This window comes from Ascaphus truei, chromosome 6 (genome assembly GCF_040206685.1).
Source record: "Ascaphus truei isolate aAscTru1 chromosome 6, aAscTru1.hap1, whole genome shotgun sequence".
Classification (NCBI taxonomy): domain Eukaryota; kingdom Metazoa; phylum Chordata; class Amphibia; order Anura; family Ascaphidae; genus Ascaphus; species Ascaphus truei.
Genome location: NC_134488.1, coordinates 65,499,305 through 65,521,101, shown reverse-complemented (window position 1 = coordinate 65,521,101; position 21,797 = coordinate 65,499,305). Strand labels below are relative to the sequence as shown.

The window sequence follows — 21,797 nt, the reverse complement described above, 5'->3', positions numbered from 1 at the left end:
ATTTTAGTTGCTTATATGGCTGACTTAGGTCTTTACTAAAACCTTTGTTAGACTGCTTTTTATATCTACTAACGTATGTTATATGTCCTCACATTATCACTTTTGATGTTTCCCAGAAAATAAATGGGTTTGTTTTGTGCTCTTCGTCATTTATTTCAAATTCCCTCCACGCATTCGCCAAATATTGTTTCAAGTTCTCATTTTGGGCCAGGTAATTTGGAAATCTCCATGTATTTGGACCTTGTTTGTAGAGGCCCATCCCAATGTCCATATATACTGGAGCATGATCTGAAATTAATATTTCCCCTAATTTTGACTCTGATATTTTGTCTAACATGGACTCATCTATCAAAATGCTATTTATTCTTGAAAAGGTGGAATGGACATTAGAGTAGATTGTGTAATCTCTGTCAGGTTGAATGTTCTCCAGCTGTCCACTGCCCCCAGAGTTTCTTTTATGTTTCATATACTTGGTTTAGGCATTAGTTTTTGGGGTATCTTTCCTACCTCCTGGCCTGTCCATATATGTATCCAGGATGGCATCCCAATTCCCTCCCAGAATCAGATTATTACTTTTGTATCCCAGTAATGGATGTGTAAGATCTTTGAAATATTGTGAATTGTGATCATTAGGACCGTATATATTTCCTAGCACATATTCTTTCCCAAACATCTTTATTTTTTACAATTATTATTATTCCCACGTCTCCTTTTGAGAATATAACCTCCACTGGGAGATTTTTGTTTTTTAAAACAGTAACTCCTGCTTTTTTATTTAAGACTGGAGAAAACAAGCTATGTCCCACCTAATCTCTTTGCAATCTCAGGCTTTCTTTGGAGTCTAAATGAGTTTCTTGCAGGAGGTCTATTTCTGCTTTATTCTTTCTTTCTTTATAAAAATGTTTTACCAGGAAGTCATACATTGAGATGTTTTCAAGTATGTCCTGGGCATAGAGTTAAGATGACAAATAATACATGGTTACAAATACAGTAATATAAGTGAACAGGGTATACATTATATACAAGACATAGCATGCACAGTTAGAGATAATATATATTATAGGCGTATGACCAGATTAAAATGTGAGACAGCTTTAGTTTTGAAAGAATTTAGACAGGTGGTGGCTGTGAGAGTCGCCGGTAGATTGTTCCAGTTTGGGGGGGCACGGTAAGAGGAGCGGCCGGATACTTTGCTGAACCTTGGGACCATGAACTGTCTTTTCGAGTCAGATCTCAGATAAGTGATAATTTAGAACTTTTTTAGATAATTTATAACTATTTTTTATGTTTAATGGGATTATTTTTCTGTTTTATGCTTTTTATATACAGGCAGTCCTCGGTTATCCGACACAATGCGTTACTCAAAATGGCGTTGTAAAGCGAAACGTTGTAAAGCGAAACACGTTTTCCCATAGGAACACTGTTTAAATGAAAGGTTCCGTTCCTGGAGGCATTTTTAACACTAAAATACACCAAATATTTTATGCAGGCAATAAGATATGCAGCACACACATAAATTATATAGTGTATATACTGTATTATATATATATAATATAACATAATAAATAATATATTATATAGTATATTATATATATACGCTCTTACGACGCTTTGCAACGTTGTTTATGTGAATTTGTATATATATACCCACATACACAACGTTGCAAAGCGTCGTAAGAGTGTTGGATAAGCCATTTTGGCGTTGTAAAAATGACCATAGATATGCATTGCATAGCGTTGGATAAGCCATTCGTTGTAAAGCGAAGCGTTGTAAAACGAGGACTGCCTCTATTGCGTTGTATGTTTTAATGGTTGATTTATATTACTCATATGAATGCACTTGCATGATTGTGTTTAATCTAATTGCAATTAGGTAAGGTGTGTATATATACATGGACTCCTGCACCCCCCATGCTATATGCCCCTGAGGAAGTCGCCAACAGTGCGACGAAACACGTAGGGTTGTTTTCCATTGTATTTTGTACTGCAGCTATGTCATGGCGTCACGCTGCGACTAGCCCTCCCCCACACATGCGAATACGGAGCTCAGCGCTGTAGGAGATTCTGTACCAGGAAGTGCTGTGGAAGCAGACCCATGGATCCATCTGTGTCTGCTTCTGAGCTCTTTCTATCTCTGCTCCAGCGACACACACGGACTCCGGTATCGGCGTGTTGTGCTGATCTCCACCTGCATCAGGTTATACAAACTGTGTTTTAAAATACTACACTTGTCAGTGTGCATGCATTTTTATGGTTTCTCCAAAACCACTATTGTAATAAATGGAATTACGCGATGGGGCAAGCGCTTCGGTTTTTGTCTTTTAGAATCTTCCTGGAACTTGTTATTCCATCTGAAGCAGCTAAGACCCAAGGGATCTGTCCCACTCCATCCATCATGTCCTTTTTACATGTTTCTGGTTATCTGGACAACATATGTATTATTCACAATTTATATTAATAATAATTGTGTTGATTTAGCACTGAGTTTTTATGTTTGTTATACACACATATACTGCTTTTAATAGGATTCATTGTATTGCATAAATCTGCTGTGGTTTTGTTGTGTAGCAAAGTATCACGGAATTTAAGAATGCGTTTTCTCCCTGACATTGAGGCTCACTGACAAAATAAGAAAAGGTAGTTTTCCACTAAAATAAAAAAAAAAATTGGCCCATAAACCTCAAATCTCACTCACGTATTTAGAATGCAGCATTCTTATTAATGTCTACAAAGCTTGATAACATCTAGGAAAACAGATTCAAGGATAGACTATTACATTAATGATTGCAATACATCGGCGAAACCGTCGACTTTGAACTAAGTACATTCATATATTTACTCAGTTGGTAAAGCTAAATCTATTTTACAAGATAATTTCACTGCTGAACCATTTGTGTAAACCTCTGCAGCCTGCGGGACCAGACGCCTAATGACAGTCGTGATCTGATATTATGAAAACACGTGCAAAGGGACAGGGAGGGTAACTTCCGCCACACCTCCCAGCATTCCTCGCGCGCTCACATCCGCCACCACCTTCCAGGCGTCATTTCGCGCTCACTTCCCGCCACACCTCAGGACGAGGCTCACCCACTGACGCGCGCGGGCCAACTGACAGCGGGGCCCGATTCATCCAATCAGAGGTTTATTAGCTCGCGGGTCGCGCGCTTCCTTCGTCCGAAACTGTGACGTCAGAAGAGAGAGCGAGAGAGATGGCGAGTTATCAGTACGGGCAGGTAAGGAAGTGAGAGGCGAGCGGACAGGGGTAGAGGGGCTGCGCAGGGAGACATTGGGGAAGAGGAGGGGCTCAGGTGGGCAAGTAGAGAGCGGGACTGAGGGAGCAGCACAGCCCTCTACTCATAATAACAATACATGTCTTATGGGAGGAGCGGCTCGTTGTCAAGACATTGACTGGCACTCAGTTTGGAGCAGGGGAACCTGGTTCAATTCCCGATATATAGATTGTAAGCTCCTTCATGGGAAGACTGTGTCTGCAAAATGTCTCTAAAGTGCTTCGTAAAACTAGCAGCACTATACAAGAACATGTTATTATTATGTCTTTTTCCTATTGACCATTATCTTTTGCTGCCTTGCAGCAATCCCGTCCTACTTAAATTGTTTTGTTGACTTTTGAAGGTATCGGTTGTTGAAAACGTGCTTGCCTGGGAGGTTAAAATGGCTGCTGCCAAAGGAGGTTGTCATGGTAGCAGGCGATACCAGGAATATGTGAAACCTCAGACATAAACGTTTTTTTCTTTAGGAAAGTTGGAAATAGATCAGCACAATGTTATATCGTGGTTATAATTTCATGGCGGTATTGCTGTGTTAGGGACCAATAGGATGAGGGGGGATGGGACAGACCGGACGCCAAGGGGGGTAATGCTATATACGAGTAAGAGACTGTTTTTGCCCCATAGACTTCACTGTGGTTTTTCGGTCGAGAGCAGCTGCTTTGGTGTATATAGAATGAGATCCTGAGGCGGAGAGAATGTAGGAGAGGGGTCCAAGAAGAGATACTGAGGGGACAGAATGTGAGGACAGAGAGAGAGAGAGATAAGGAGGACATATACTGAGGGGGAGAGAGGGAAGTTGTGGGAATCAGGACAGGTGGTCTCGTAAGGCTGAGGGAGTGAAAGACGAGAACAGAGACTGCTGGATGAGAACAGAGGTGATCAACTCAAAAAGAGGGACAAGGGAATAGAACAGCGGTTCCTAACCTTTTTACATTGTGCACCCTCTACTAGAAAATGTTACATTAACCCTTAATTAATCTTATTGCCTACTCATCAGACTGCTAAATGATCCGAGGCAGGATAGAGTCCTGTGCTCATGGGGGAACATGCAGTTAATAAGGCCCCAAACTGCACCTCGTGTGTTTACCGCATGGGTGGTATAGCTGTAAATCACTGAGGGAGCTTCCAAAGTCACGTCCCACAGTGCCTTGCTGCTGTGAATGCAAAACATTGTGGGGAGCATATTTGGAAGCTCCTGCTCTAATTGACAGCTATACCACCTTGACTAAGGCTGGGGCCATGGTGCCCGTCCGGAGGCTCTGGAGAAACCATAAAAAGCTGGTGCTTTCCCTGGCCATGGTGTACGGGCGGTGGGGGGTGTTCCTAGGGGCATCACGGAGCTGGTTTGCCCTAATTGGGCGAACCGCTCACGTGACCTGTCTGTCGCGCTAAGAAATCAGTTTAACTGATTTCTCCCGCAACGCGCACCCCCTTCTGCTTGCCCGCACGCTGCATGGAAGTGAACACTGCCTTAAGGCAGTCTGTTTGTCCGCACAGTCTGCGGCATCATGGCCCCAGCCTAAGGTGCATTTTTGGGCCTTGTTAAGTGCGCCATCCCGACACAGCCCAGAAACCTGTTATACTGCCTGGGAATCTGCCATAACATTTTTTATTTTATTCAAGACAGCGACCTCCTAGGAGTTTCCAACCCCCCTGCTGGGAATTGTGTGTGTGTACACACCTGTGACTGAAGGGGAGTCTGGTTCAAATCCCAGTGTGAGCTCCTTGTGACCTTGGGCAAGTCACTTTATCTCCCTGTGCCTTAGGCTCTAGAGCTTAGATAGTAAACTCTACGGGACAGGTACTTATTATGCCTGCAAAATTCTATGTATAGTGCTGCGTACACTGTCAGCGCTATACTAGAAAAAAAACAATATTAGATATACTTTTGTTCATTATGTAGCTTTTAGGTGTGGTTTGACATAGATGGAACCAGTAGTAACAGGTCTAGGTGTGTACACTGCAAGACTAGTCCTGTAAATCACAGCTCAGAGCTATGTATAGTGTTTTGAGTATCTCTACACCTCCAGCCGCACTAAGCTTGTTGTCATTGGATAAAACAGGGTGATTCTGCTTCAACATGCTGCTCTCTCCTTTCAGCAGGGTTACCCTGGATCTGCAGGGCAGTCACCAGGAGCCCCTCAAGGGGGGTACTATGGAGGGCAACAGTATGGTGGAGGGGGCCACCCTGGCAACGGCTATGGAGGACCAGCACCGGGTGGCCCCTATGGACCCCCATCCTCAGGAGGTCACTACGGACATCCTGGTGCAGGTGGAGCAGCACCTGGAGCTCCTGGAGGGTCTTATGGGGGCCAAGCCCCAGGTGGACCTTATGGAGGACAAGGATCCAACCCTTATGGAGGTCACCAGCCTGGACAGTATGGACAGGGTGTCCCCACTGGTGAGTAAGCACGCGGGGAGGGGGTTAGGAACCTTCTGTTGCAATCCCAGAGTAGGTTATTCTCAAATCCCCGCAGCTGAGGCAAGATTTTTCTTTGTCTTCCCCCTTGTGTTTCTTTAGAACAAGTACAGAAAGAAATGTTTCAAACCCGCTAAGGAGCTTTGTCACTGTGGTTCACAAAGTGGAGAGGACAGATCCTGGATTACAGTTTTTGAATTGTAGCTATAGTGTGTGCAGAAAAGCCATTCAATTCATTAGGCTAATTGCACAGATTACAGCTAGAGTGATTTTGTAAATAAACCGTACAGAAGGTTACTCTTTTAAACTGCATTAGTGCTAATTGGGGAACTATTTAATGGCAACTCCCATTCAAGTGGTTTCCATGTAATAGTTACAGTTTGAATAAACCTAATAGAATTGCATGTTCTTATTATGGAAGTAGATATATTTAGAATCTCTGTTCCATATAACGCCATGCTATGTTATATTGTATCAAGATTACGTTTATTCATTTTTATAAAAAATAGAAAAAAAGTCAAAGTAAAAAAGTGCTAAAAAATAAAAAAAATTAAAGAGAGAGAGAGAAACAAAATAACAGGCTGTCTTCTCAAATACATCCACAAATTGCCTGAATTAACATTAATTATAAATCCTGGAGTTTTGCAGCATTTGCTCTAGTGATAAAACACAACAACTTTAAGAAGAACACTGGAAAGGTAAGCATAAAGACGCATGAGCCATTTCAGGAGTGCCACTGTATAACGGAGCTCAAATAAATCACAGGAACTGAAATGTATAAGTAAAATGTAAGGTATTTCACATTTAGGTCCACAAGCATCCTTGCATCTTTCTTGTCCCTCTCTCCTACAGGAAACATCCCACAGGGCGTAGACCCAGAGGCTTTCTCCTGGTTCCAAACAGTTGATACAGATCGTAGTGGTAATATCAGCTTAAAGGAGCTTAAACAAGCCCTGGTGAACTCCAACTGGTCAGCCTTCAACGATGAGACCTGCATCATGATGCTGAGTGAGTGTGGGAGTTAAGTTTACACTTGTGCAGTATGTACAAGGCAAGGGTTGCAACAGGGGAGAGTTTAAGGCTTGGTCCCCACTGGCTGCTGCAGCGCTCGCTATGGCGGGCGCTGCGGGGACAAGAGCCCCTCTCACTGGGGTAGGGCCCGCTGTGAGGGGGGGCCGCCGCGCTGCGCGGTGAGTTTTTCTTCCAGACTCGAAAATTGAGATTGACACGGGTGACGGAGCGCTAGGCCACGCCCCCCGGCGGTTTAGCCAATGAGGGCGACCCTGCCAGGTGACGTCATGGCTGCGCCCCCGTCACGCCCCCCTGTCTTTCCCCCTGCAGCTCACTGCAGACCGGGTAATTTGGCTGCACGCACCGCCAGCCTTGCAGGCGTGCGTACAGCGCAGGCAGCGGGGCCGTAGCCTGAGGTAGCATTGCATGCTTGCTACCATGCCATCTTTGCTAGCTGTGGGGCCTGCAGCACGTAGCATAGCATGTTACAGATATGCTACATTTGTGTTTGTTGATGGCCTCTCTGGCAGCCATGGTGCCATTTCACAAAAACAGTTTTTTATTTATTTTTTTCAAAATCCACAATAAATCAAAGCATTATAAATGAAAGAACAATTCTGCACTGTTTTTTTTATTTTATATTTTCTCAATTCTGTCTTGGAACTGATATCCCCCCATCATTACTGACTAGAATCACAAGCAGCACATATAATCTATACAATACTTGAAAACGAGAGGTAACTCTCAATGTATTACTTCCTGGTAAAACATTTTTATAAATAAATAAAATACAAAGCAAGGCATTGCTTTCACTTTTAAAGTAAAGGGGCAGTTCATCCTACTATTTTTGTTTTTTTTCCCCCCTCTCAGCTTGAGAATTGGGGGGTCCCCCTGAACCAAACACCACTAATTGCAGCTGCAGGGGACCCCCCCCCAACCCCTGGTTCCTGAGCTACTGGTAAAGTTACCAGGTTTGAAACAAAATGGCTGCCAAATCTCAGGCCAGTAGGAAGCTGCAACATCATCCATTCTGGCTTCCTACTTAAATTGCCTTTAAGAACTGGGAAGCAATGCCGGTAACTTCACCAGCAAATATCGTGGAAATCGTGGCGGGAAGTCACCCGGAGCTGAAAATAGTGTGGTTCCAATCCTGTAAATAATAATAATAATGATGCTTGGTTAGGGTAAATTGCTTCTTTAATATGTTTACAATCCGTGCAAAATCATGACTAGTTATGAGAGAAACTGTGGCTATCTTTGGAGTCATGTATGCAAAGAAAGGAGACAATCCCAGCATTAAGCATACATAGATGTAAAGGAGCCAACTTGCCTGTGCACTCCTTCCCTGCAGATATGTTTGATAAGACCAACTCTGGCCAGATTGACCTGTTCGGGTTTTCGGCACTCTGGAGGTTTATTCAGCAGTGGAGGAGCCTTTTCCAGCATTATGACAGGGACCGATCTGGCTGCATCAACCACGGAGAACTGCAACAAGGTGAGGGAGAGACTAGGGGGGTGGGATCTCTGTTTAAGGCTGCGGCCAGGCTGGGAGCGTGTGCGCGCGCTGTGACATCATGACCTCCGCTTGGCTGTGCGATTCCTGGACGTGTGTGTGATTCCTAGTTGCGCGTGTGTGTGGGGGGGGGGGGGGGGGGAAGCGGGGCGCGGCCATGTCACAGAGCTGGTTCGCCCTCATTAGGCGAACCGCTGACATGACGCAGCGGAAACAAATTGACCTGGCTCTGCAAGCAGCTGTGCCCCTATACGCTCATGGGCACGCGCATGCGTGTGCTCACGTTGCCACACACATTGTAGCAATGTGTTTCATCCTGGCGAGCGCGTGCGCCAACACAGCGTCACCCTGGCCGCAGCCTAGTAAGTGTCTGGAAGCAATACTCTCTCTTCACTTTCATAACGCACATTGGGATAGTCACTGTCTTCCTGTACCATAAGTGAATATAGAAGTCCTTCAAAATTGTCGCTCATCGAGCAAGGGGCACCAGCTCTGGAAAGAGCGCACGCCGCTGAATTGCATCAGAAGCGGAGCTATAGCTTATCGCTCTGATTCCTAAAGTCGTGCCCCAAGATGCATTACTTAGTGCTTTTGTGTGACGTGACTTCAGCATTCAGAGCGGTGATTGACAGTGATGCGCGGTCTTCCAGCAACGATTCTCAACCTAAATTTTACTCCTGTCATGGATGTTGGATTTTGAATAAACCAACGGGAGGGTTCTTCATAGATAGTTTGAATTGTTGATTGCAAAGCAAACAATACATTATCAAAACATATTCACTCTGAAAAGCAGCCCACAGGCTCCTTCATGTAACAGAATCATTTTTGATGGGTACAAAGTACAAGAAAAACAAGTTCAGCGGTATAATATAAATATTTGTATTACAGGTCATTTTTTGTTTGTTTTTGTCGCAGCTTAGTTGGTTAATGTGCTTGTCTTGTAAAAAGGATATCCTGAGCTCATCTCACCGGGACCTTGTTTCTCTTTTTAGTGCAGGAAAGGAATTGCAAATGCTTGGGAGAGACATAAGGGGATCCTAAATATGAAAGCAAGCCGAGGGTCTGAGGTTTTCCAGCAGATAGGAAAAGATGCAGGCAAGGTGGCAAGGTCAGCCAAGTGGCTCTTATCTGCTGTCAAATGCTAATTCGATGCCCCTAATCCCCTTTGCTGCCAGAGGAGATTGCAACATATTGTAAAGCGATATAATTAAGACATGGAAATTAATATATAGTGCAGGCTCACCTGGCAGCTGAGGGATTAAATATGTCCAACATATGTTCGTTTCCATTGTGCTATATTTTCTTCCAATAGGGACACTGTTGTATAGAAACTCAAATTCACTTGAATGTAAGTTTCCATGTGTGCCTCATTCAGCAGCACAGCACTGTTTCAGTGCAACATGTAACCTGTTCATTGGAGTGCCCCTGACTCACATGACTCCTTTTCTTGGACCCTTTCTCCCTCTACCTTTGCCTCACTCCCCCCCTTCTTTTTTTTTTTTATTTGTTTTTTTCTCGTTACCTCTTAATTTCTCTCTCACTCCCTTCCTCCTCCCTTTTTCTGTACCTCTCCCAGCGCTGACCCAGATGGGGTACAGCTTCAGCCCCCAGTTCGTACAGATTTTGATGTCACGATATGCTCAGCGATCCTCCAACCCCACCCTGCAGCTTGATCGCTTCATACAGATCTGCACCCAGCTCCAGAGCATGACCGAAGCCTTCAGAGAGAAAGACACAGGCCGTTCAGGCAGCGCCAAGCTCAGCTACGAAGACTTCCTCACCATGACTGCAACACGCCTTCTCTGACCTGGAAAAACTCTGGCTCAGCGAAGGGACCTCCATCATATTCCGTACTCATGAACCTTTCCTCCCCAAGCACTAATTCCCCATTCTCATTAGTATGAGAGAAGCCAAGTGCTCACTAGGGAAGCGGTGTGGTGTAATGGTTAGATCATTGCTCTTCAATCGACATGCTGTGGGTGTGATTCCAGCCTCTGATGCACAGTCTGTTCTCATGCAAATCCTTCTATCACCCTATGCTTCAGTTACCCCCCCTGTAGTTGGGTAACAATAATCTTCCTTTATCCTCTTTAGAGGCCACAGTACTGGAAATGTGCTATCTGGATTCCACCCCAGTGGTGACAGTGCTTTGTAAATGGAAAGCAGAATATAGATACAAAATGCTATTATTATTTATATTATTAGGCTTCAAAGTAAAGCTTTTTTTTCTTTCTTGATATAGAAATATATAATCCACATGGGCAGGTATATTCCCATTTCACAAAATAACCACCCTCAACGAATTCAAAGCACCTGTCCCGCGGCTGTACACAAATTAAATTATTTTTGTAAGTTGTGTTTACTTTTCCTCAATGTGCCAGGGGCTTTTCTGTGGCTGGCAGCTGCTAATACCCTGGCACAGCAATGGTACTATAGAGGAGGGTGAGGTGGTGTGTGTATAATTTTGACACTGTTCCAAAATGCCTTCACCCAGAGACTACTATATTAAATGTGCTTAATGCCTGTGTTTATAGCCAAAACGCTACATTTCAGAAAAGACAACGTGGTGGGGGGAAAGAAACTGGTATTGACATATTTAGGATGACGGAGTTTAGAATTTTTTTTCCTTTTGTACATCATAATTTTAACACCGTGTGTTTGAAAAATACATATACACCATGAAGAGAATTTGGGGGTTACATCTAATTTAACTGTGGATGCCTATATTTTGAAATATGAATTAGTATAAATGGAGGTATTGTAATAACCCCCAAAAATATATGATGGAGGTTTCAGCAAACTTGTAGGTGACACAATATCTTTGTAATGATCCCCTGATTTTTTTATTATTGGAGAGGGGGAGAGAAACAAACACTTCACATCTTTATCCCTGCCTTCCATTCAGTCATATTTTTTAACACACAACTAACCCCTTTAAAGCTAGGAGTGCTCTTGTGTTTCTGCCTCCTGCACCGAAGAATTTAAAGTGGGAAGGGGGAGATGTAAAGGTCTAGTTTTGCCTGACTTATAAAAATATTTCTTTTGCTATGTTCAAAACCAATGTCCAGAAACTCTTTGCCATATTTGTAAGGGCCAATACCTTGTAAGAATCCCTCATTTGGCAGGGAGAACTTTGACCTAATAAATGGCTTTTACAATATATACATATACACACGAGTCTGTCTTTTTCCAGATATGTTGCCGATTGAATAATTGATAGAAGATGTAGGCAGCACTCACATAAAAAGTATCCTACCACAGGTGCTTACTGGGGCATGGAAGGATCCATGCTATAAATGCAGAATTAAAGGAGAAAGTGGTCTTGTGCAGGCGGTGTTTATTAACAGTGACCACTGCTAAATAAACACTACTTGCACAAGACCATGTGAGAGTGCTTTCTACATTTATTCTGCTGATCGAATAATAACATATGCTGGTCACAGGATCGGGGATCGCAAGGGACTGCTGTCCAGGGCCTGGTCAGGCAGGGGGTCTGCCCCCCCTGCTGGCAATACTAACCTACAGTGCCAGATCTGCAGAGGGAGCCCCCCTCTTACAGGTACCTGTGGTCCCCTCAAGGCTGCAGGCACACTTCTCCCTCCTCTGTTATGGCTCAGCCCTCCACCCCCCTCCCAGGGCCAATCCTACAATCTAGGTTCCTACGACTTGGTGCCCCAGCCATTGCCAAACCAATTGCTTCCATAGTCAAATCTATCCTGTCTGCAGGCCATATCCCTAAGACCTGGAAAACTGCCAGAGTTGTCCCAATCTTCAAAAGTGGGGACAAAAACACTGTCTCAAACTATAGGCCAATCTCACTTCTCCCAATTCTATCCAAAGTCATGGAAAAATGTGTCCACTCCCAACTAAGCGATTTCTATACCAAAACAAATTTCCCTAGCCAATTCCAATCTGGCTTTCGTCCCAAACACTCCACCGTAACTACCCTGCTAAAAGTTTGCATTGAAATCCAGTGTGGAATGGAACGCGGACAACTCACTGGTGCAGTATTCCTAGATTTTGCAAAGGCTTTTGACACAGTTGATCATGCTATCCTGCTTAACAAACTCCAGAGCTCTGGAATAGGGAAGCATGCTTTAAACTGGTTTCAGTCCTACCTATCAGGAAGATCCCAACATGTGTCCATCTCAGGTTCTAACTCCAACCCCCTGGATATCACCTGTGGTGTCCCGCAAGTCTCTGTTCTGGGGCCCCTACTCTTCTCAGTGTTCATTAATGATCTTCCCACAGCTTGTAAGGAAGCCTCAATACACATGTATGCAGATGACACAATCCTATATGCACACAGCCATAGCCTCTCTGACCTTCAACACATACTTCAGTCTGACTTTTTGAGACTCGAAAACTGGATTTCTCAAAACAAACTGTTTTTAAACACTGACAAGACTGTAACAATGGTATTTGGGACCAAGACTAAATTTGTAAAGCTTCCAGTGACTGAGCTCCTGCTTAGAACCAACGCTAACACCACCCTAACACCTGTCACTAGTTTTAAATACCCGGGCTTATGGTTTGACTCCCACTTAACACTCGGGATGCACATTGATACCCTGACAACCAAGACCTATGCCAAACTAGGGGTACTTTACAGGAACAAATCCTCCCTAAGTCTCCTGGTCAGAAAGCGTATCGCACAGCAGATGCTAATGCCAATTATTGACTATGGAGACATAGTATATGGCTCTGCACCTCAAACCCACCTTAGCAAACTTGACACCCTCTACAATTCAATTTGTCGTTTTGTTCTCCAATGCAACTACAACACACATCACTGCGAAATGCTCAAAGAACTAGATTGGTCAACACTAGAGTCTAGGCGCAAAGTTCACCTTTCCTGTCTTGCCTTTAAATTCTTCATGGGCAAGCTACCCAGCTACCTGAACAAGCTCCTCACCCATACCACTTGCAGCACTCATCACCTGAGATCAGGCTCCAAAAGACTGTTCATGGTCCCAAGGCTCAACAAAGTATCCGGACGTTCCTCCTTCTCCTACCGTGCACCCCAAAACTGGAACAACCTACCAGAGACTCTCACATCCACCACCAGTCTAAATTCTTTCAAATCTAAGGCTGTCTCACATTTTAACCTGGTCTGTAACTGTTTCATACGCTCATAATATATATTTTCTTTAACTGTGCACGCAATGTCTTGTATATAATGTATACCCTGTTCATTTATGTAACTGTACGGTAACCATGTATTATTTGTTTTACTCTGTGCCCAGGACATACTTGAAAACGAGAGGTAACTCTCAATGTATTACTTCCTGGTAAAATATTTTCTAAATAAATAAATCCTAAACTCCACCAATACCATAAATCCTTCCCCTGCCTCAGACCCATATTGCCTTCCCCATGCCTGCATCAGGCTCATCTCCCCTCTCAGGGACTTCCAGAGTGCTGTGGAGTAGGGTGTGTGCTCCTTTCATTTGTCCTAGGCCCCAAGAATTCTGTTGGCAGCCCTAACTGATCATACAAACCAGGTCCCAATGTCTACCTCTTCAACATACCTTTCTCAGTTCTCTGTCCATGGTCCTGAAGTCTGTAAATTCTCTAAGGCAGGGCTTCTCAACTCCATAACATGTCAGGTTTTAAGGATATCCCTACTTCAGTACAGGTGGCTCAATCAAAAACTGAGCCACCTGTGCTGAAGCAGGGACTGATTGAGCCACCTGTTCTGAAGCTGGGATATCCTGAAACCCTGATCTGTTGAGGGGGTCTTAAGGACTGGAGTTGAGAAACCCTGCTCTAAGGCATGTGTGCACAAAAGGGGATGTGAATTTTTTTTGGGGGGGGGCCTGCTCTTCCCCAAAGCATTTAAATTAAATGCCGGGGAGCACGCAAGGCCTCTGTAAGTTCTCTTACCAAGTCTCCGGTGGGGGAAGGAGAACAGGCAGGGGGGCGCAGACGAAAAAGTTTGCGCACCCCTGCTCTAAGGCATGAGAGTTTTTGTGTCAACGATTTTTAGGTGCAACTAAATACTACCATAAAAATACAATGGTATGGTTTCATTTGTTTTGTTAAGTCTTCTGATATTTGTTTGCACTTAAGAAAATTTGATACATCATCCAAAAAAGTGTTCTCTGTTTAGCATCAAACAAAGTTAACCTTCAATATATATATATATATATATATATATATATATATATATATATATATATATATATATATATATATCGGGAATATTTCACAATATTTTGTGTATATGTGTGTGTATATATATGTGTGTGTGTGTGTGTGTGTGTGTGTATATATATATATATATATATATATATATATATATATATATATATATATGTGTGTGTGCATGTTATTACAGATAAGAAAACACGCTGGTCTTGTACAGTGACTTATTATTATTATTATTCCTAGATGTTATTTTACATGCAAGGCAGTTGGAGACTTAGAAGAGCCTGTTATCACTCTATTTAGATGTGTTCCCTTTTACGTTCCTTTAATGTTCCAAGGTTGTTATATTTGGGTGCTGCTTGTACTTGATGCTGTTTGTTTTATCTTTGCCCAACATTAAACTTTGGTGCATGACACTACATTTAATTAAAGCAGCAGTCCGTGCTGGTCACCATTACAACATTTTTTTTAAAATGTACTTTAATAGATCTCTTGTTGCCCATCTCAACACCATTTAAAAAAAATATATATATGGTTCATCAGGAGATGCAAGTGTTTGAAACATTAAGTGTACAGGAGGTTACAATGGAGCTTTACCCAGAGCCCAGATGCAAGAGATGAAGAAAATCACGATTTTAACATTAAAAAAATAAATATATATATATATATATATATATATATATATATAGTGCAGAATGAATGAGTTCTTTAGTATTAGGTGATACCTTTTTTATTGGACTAACGATTTATGTCATAGGACAAGCTTTCGAGAGTTATCCTCTCTTCTTCAGGTCAAGCAATACTGATATACAAAGGATTCAATGGCTAAAACAGTGTAGAGAGAGGGGAAAAAACAGATATTTACTGTAGATAAGGTAAATATCTGTTTTTTTTCCCTCTCTCTACACTGTTTTAGCCATTGAATCCTTTGTATATCAGTATTGCTTGACCTGAAGAAGAGAGAATAACTCTCAAAAGCGTGTCCTATGACATAAATGGTTAGTCCAATAAAAAAGGTATCACCTAATACTGAAGAACTCGTTTATTCTGCACTATCGCAACTGGACTAACACGGCTATTTTCTGCTATATATATATATATATCTCAGAGGGAAGGATACTTAAATTATACAAGTTAAACTCATGTAGGCTTCTGGAGAGGATTGTTGCTTTACATAATTGCTTGTGTCTCACTTTTCAGGGTCAGTTCAGATAAGAGCAATGTGACCAGAGACCAAGCAGTCTCTTGAACAGAAGTCTTGCTGTTCCCGGAACATAATTATACACTGAGCTCTGTTGCATGGAATACAATGTACATTCCCTTGAAAATGAACATGTTGCTTTGTGAAAGAAAAAAACTTTTATTTGATGTATCGTTTTTCTCCCAAAGGGACTCAAAGCACATCACAAATACAATTTAGTGCACAGAATGCGGCGCTGTGCATAGAATTTTACAGGCCCAGTTGCTGCCCTGAGAGCTTACAATCTATGGTTCCAAAAGGTCACAAGGAGCTGACACCCGACTCCCCTGTGTCACTCACTCCTTCAATGCAGAGTATAACTGCAGACTTTCTCTGTAAGGGTTCTGTATAAGGTCCCAACGTGTATATAGAGGCACAGGATCTGCACCAAATGTAAGAATCTTGTTGAACGTGTGCTGTAAATTGAAAGCAGATCAGTAGTCAGCGGAGTTACCATAAAACTCAGACTTGGCAGATGATTTAGACACAGAGCAATGACGAGAAAATGTAGACAGAGTCTGGAAAAAGTGAGAGACCAAGGAGTAAAATCTTATACTGTACATATAAGAGTCTATTGCCTAGTCTGGTCTGTAAGACTGGGACAAAATCGGCAAAAAAAACCTAGCCATTTACAGATGTAGTCCATTTGTGTCCGGGGTTTTCCTGACCCGAGCCTGTCCCTTACGTGAGATTTCCCAAGAAATTTACGCTAGTTATCCGCGATTTAACCTGGGTGAAGTGAGCCTGAAGGCAGTCTGAAATTCGATATGTGGCGCTATATGCAATACCAGGCAGAATCTCAAGTCGGTGATTGCGAATTATTGTGTAACCTCCCATCTAGCTGTAGGACAAACATGCTGACAAGGGCTCGGCTGAATGTGTACTGCATGTTACATGCTGACAAGGGCTAGAAAACTTTAGTACTTTATGTACAGTACTACTGTAAGTGTATTACATTTACTGCTAAAGAGTAAAAAAGACTTCAAACAATGAAACCAGTGAACACTTTAATAAAAAATAAGTTTTGTTTTATATAGGAAAACTTATTGCAATCTGTGTGTATACTGTACATACGTATAAGTTATAATATATATATATATATATTATATATATTCAGTACTGAAGTCTGTGTGTACACATATACTTTAGATGTTTGTTTATTGCATTGTCTGTTCTCTACTTTTTTTTTTAATGTTACGGTTAATGGATCAAGCTGTGCATTGCCTCCGCAGTGTCTCCTTCTGTGATGCCTACAGTTCTCTAACCTCTGCAGACTCTGCATACTGTATACACTATTAAATGACATCCACAAACCCCCAACCCCATCGCCAGCCAGCCAAACTCCCTCCCCCGTACCTGAGAGAACAGAATGTAAGGTTTGTAACACAGAATACTTCGCACGCACGCACGCACAATATTAACTACAATCCCGCAACCGACCCCCATAACCAAGACAGGATTAGCCTCCGATTAGCTTGATCCATTAACATGGGGGCGTGGCGGGGGGGGCACGGCCATGACTTCACCTGGCAGGTTCGCTCTCATTGGCTGAACCGCCGGGGGCGTGGCCAGCGTCCAGTCGCCCGTTCTGAAGACAGTTTTATTGTCTTCAGAAAAATATGGCTGTGCAGCGTGGCGGCCAAGGTAGGTAGCGGGCCGGCCGCATTGTGGGGCAGATCTTGTGCACGCCGTGTACGCCATAGCGCGCACTGCATCAGGCAGCGGGGACCTAGCCTAACTTAACACATTCACTGTGGACAGGCGCTGAATTTCAAACAAACAAATCTGAAACCTGTCTGGCATATCCTGTTTAATTCAGGTGTGAATAGCAACACAGAGAGCTGTCTCCAGTTGTTTACAACTAAACGAGATTTATATTGATTAAATTTCCAAAACAAAACGATTGATGTCCGGACCTTAGTTAAGGAAAACTGAACATAAAGACAGGCTGTAAGTGCACGTGGGACAAAAGAAGTGAAAACTACCCTGGTGTATTGACACCTTTAGGCACATGTGGAAAAGGTCCATTGTGTTTATAGTTACGCCCTACATTTCCTTCCATTCAAAGAGCGGTGACCTAAAAAACATTGCTCTGGGCATTTCATAGAATGAATGTGTAGCCCCCTTTCCCCATAACTAAGGGAACTATGCGTGCTGTTCTTTACCTGTGGCTCACAGAAGGCCCAAGCCTCTTCCGCTTGGAGCCTGGGGTGCACTCGTCTATCAGGATACAGCACCTCAACCTGGGAGGGATCCTAGCGCCGTAGGATAACCCCTCACAGGAACCAGTACAGTCAGTAAATAGGGATACACACACGGGTATAACTAACTTATATTTACTGACACACAACTAGATAACACAATACAAGGGCCCACAATACAGTACCCACACAATATACACCACCCCGGTGGAACCCCCAAAGTACTGAGGGTACCCTGTGCACCTAACCACCCCGGTGTCCACAGAGTCAAGCCCACCCAAAGTGTGTGGCGTAGCGCTACCCCTTGTGTATGGCTGTTGGTGCACATGGGTACCTTTCTGGTCTTAGGCCAGACCACGCCGACTTGGAATGGTGGATCTGCAGAACCGCCACGTGATCCCACGATGCAGTGTTCTGCTGATCCTGTCTCCTTCCCGAAGGTGTCCGTCTCTTGAGGGAGCTCCAGATGGAGGGTTTCCCTTAATGTCTGTTAGGAGCCTGTGGTCTGGTCCCAGACCGCAAGCCACGCACACCGCGTGGCTTACAGATGCAGCGGCCGTTATTCGAACATTTCACGGAGCCGTTTTCATGTGCTCTGCTGTATTCCACACAGCATTCACGCGGCCAATCACACCAGGCACACGTGTTTATCGCGGTTGCTTTGTTTGAATTTCATGGGTTCTGTTTTGTATCCGTGGCAGAAATGAAAGAATTGTAATGTGTACAGTACTGTGCTACTGTGCTACTGTGTCAATTTCAGGTGTTTAAAAACCAGAACACTAAAATGCAATTTTCTGCACTCGCGTCTTAAGGCGGTACGGTTGGAAGAAATCATGCACCATAACATGGGTATTCCGAGGTATACAACGCGTGAAATGTTCGAATTGCGGCCGCTGCATCTGCACATCCGACGATATCACCACACTCTCACTATACTAAGGGGAGCGTCCCTATCTGGGGCCTTCTCTAGAGTACACAAACTGAAAAAGGGCTCAGGGCTTAACTGGGGCCTTCGGGGCAGATCTGGCCTAGTCTGGGAGCCACTGGCACCCGGACACTACCTTCTCTCTGCTGCGATCCCGCTCCGAATGAGCGCTTGCTCCATTTCGCGCTAATTCCCTATCTACCCAGCGCCCCTAAGGCTCTTGGGAAATGTAGTCCCTTGCGGAGCCTTGGTCAAGATGGCCACCGCAACTTCCCAGCTATTGTGCATGCACATAGCTTCTATCGCGCATGCGCGAACATTCAAGATGGCACCTCCCTTTACCGGCGGTCCCACCGCGGAGCTCCGGCACTCCCACATTCTCCATCCGTCCCCACTCCGACTAGGAGGTAAAAGGGGACCCAGCTACAAATGGATAAATACCTCTCCAACCTCTTCTGGACAACTAAGAGGGAAGGAATCTCCTGAGATGTATTCCTGGTATGGTTGCAAGATGGGCTCATTTAGTTCTCAATAAGGTTTTGGCAGGTGAAAGAGTATACAGATACTCAACATGATTTTATACTACATGTATACCGCACATTTTCAGTGGGACAGTCATGGTATAAGGTGCTGGTCAATGATAGACCCTGACAGAAGTCCTTCACCATTTCCATGCTGCTTGTAAATAAAGTATACATTGCCATAAAAATCAGCTTCATGCTCTAATTAATGAATACCCAGACTACACAAATATCATATGGCATGTTACAGATTTCCATTAGGAGACAGAGGTAATTGTATGAGTATATATCAGTGTTTGGGCATTATGTCACAGAATGTCATGGCAGCATAGCCAACAGCACAGGTCACTTGCATGAACAGCACAAAGAGCCTTTGGAGGATGTCATTCATGCCTTTGCCTGTGGCACCATCTGGTGGTAGTGGGATAAAATGCATCCCATTTACTGTACATGCTGGTACAGTACAGGTATACCCCGGTTTAAGTACACTCACTTTAAGTACACTCGCGAGTAAGTACATCTCGCTCAATAGGCAAACGGCAGCTCACGCATGCGCAAGTCAGGACGTCCTGAACAGCAATACCGGCTCCCTACCTGTACCGAAGCTGTGCGCAAGCGGGGAGACTATAGAGCCTGTTACAAATGCCTTATTTACATCAGTTATGCACGTATATAACGATTGCAGTACAGTACAAGCATCGATAAGTGGAGAAAAGGTAGTGCTTCACTTTAAGTACATTTTCGCTTTACATACATGCTCCGGTCCCATTGCGTACGTTAATGTGGGGTATGCCTGTACATGGAAAAATACATTGTACAGTAATACAGTAAATAAAAATACCCCTTGTGGTGCATTTGCATGTCTCAGACAGGTTCGCAACCCTGTATTTCCCCATTATCGTTACTGCAAACAGTACTTCCACTGCAGCAAGGTATTCTGGGTACTGACATGCAAATGAGCACAGGATGTCTCTCTACTTCACATTCATTTTAACATAGTCACCTATAAGCTTCTGCCTGCGGCATTACACAGCTTTCCAGCACAGTTATTGTACAGTGGAGGGTTTTTGTCACGTTTTTTACCCACCAAACATTTTTTTTATGTCTGGAAAAATACAATGCAAATCCTCATTCTTGTTATTTTGTTTCTTAGATTGACGTGGTATAACAGAGATTCCATCACTCAATCTGTTCCTGTCAGGGATTCAAAGCCACACTGATGAACTGTGGCCAATCCTCTCTTCTATCCATTGGTGACCACAAAAGTGAATGAAAAAAACAATCTTAAATGTCAAAAGATCTACAAAACGGTGAGTACCGTTACCTAATCTTCTTAATCAAAATTAACCCCAGTCTGTGCTGTGATGGCAAGCAAAGCCCTGTTCTGCATTATATTCCTTACCCCTTCAGGTTAAATGCAACAAATGAAGCAGTGACGTAATCCTATGGCTGCCACACGGGGCGTGCCTTGCTCTGCAGGTCCCTCTGGCAGTAAAAGATTTAAATATCTATAACCCCTCTTATTTCCCTATATGTGTCAGTCAGTCCACCCTCCCTTAGTACACCATAGTCAGACCCACCAGACAAGATGTTTATGTATATTTTTTAACTAGTGCTTTATGGTCAGGGTCTCCCTAAGCCCCATGGCCTCTAATCTTAAGTAAAATCCTCCCAATTCAATACAATATATTCATATGTAGCCCAGTGCCCACGGCTATGTGTTTTATGGCCCAGACATTATAAGTCCTGGTAGTAGCAAGCAGTGTTGGGGTTAAATTCCTCTCACATGGGTCAGCATGTGAGTCTCTCCACTGGAGTGTTAATTTGTACCAGGTGCAGTCGGGAAACCATTGGAGCATGTGCCAGGGTGGGGAGGGGATGGTCACTGGAGTAGTGCTGCCCAATTACCGGAGTTTGTGAGTGGGACCCTCCCCTTGTATAAAACATGGCTTCCTTCCAAATGTAGGGAGAAGTGGTTCTGGATTCTACTTTGCCCTATCAAGGGGTAAGGGGATGAAAACTAGCCCAGAGGCCTCAAGCTCCTGGGGGCCTAGTCAAGGGAATGGTCCTGCGAGCCAGGCTCTGACCATGATCAAGATGCAAGCTCCAATAAACCATGTTATACAGTTCCTAGTACGTGGCTACTTTACTGGAAGGGTTCCTGTGTGGATAACCCCTGCCCTTGGCAGAGCCCTGCAGGATGGAGGCGCTGCACCAAAGACTGAAACCTGTCCCGTTGCCTACTCCCTATACCAACGCAGAGGCTCAGACCTCCTCAGAGCCTACAGGTGAGCTACACAGCAGCACAGTAAGATCATGTAACTACAAATCTCCCTTAAGCCGTGATTATACCCAAAAGGTACACAGCATGTAGATTACTGGGTATGGGAGTTCTTTGGCGACACCCACCAACAAAACCTTTGAGTGTTCTCCCACCGTTAGTTTCACCATGGCACGAGGGTACTCCTTGACATCCCCATGTATACATTTAATGCATACCTGGGCCGACCCCTTATGTTTATCTAAG

At 43.8% G+C, this 21,797-nt stretch overlaps 1 protein-coding gene across 2 annotated transcripts; it reads left to right on the top strand.

Moving 5' to 3' along the window:
* Positions 1-3,067: 3,067 nt before the first annotated feature.
* Positions 3,068-11,403, top strand: PEF1 (penta-EF-hand domain containing 1). Of its 2 annotated transcripts, none has more exons than XM_075604630.1 (5): positions 3,068-3,233; positions 5,394-5,691; positions 6,562-6,717; positions 8,072-8,215; positions 9,810-11,403. In XM_075604630.1, the coding sequence occupies exons 1-5, from the start codon at positions 3,210-3,212 to the stop codon at positions 10,037-10,039; spliced, it is 852 nt and encodes a 283-aa protein (XP_075460745.1). In that variant the 5' UTR covers positions 3,068-3,209; the 3' UTR covers positions 10,040-11,403. The 2 variants fall into 2 exon arrangements, with proteins under 2 accessions (XP_075460745.1, XP_075460743.1); XM_075604628.1 differs by having other exon boundaries at positions 3,070-3,233; positions 5,391-5,691.
* Positions 11,404-21,797: the final 10,394 nt, after the last annotated feature.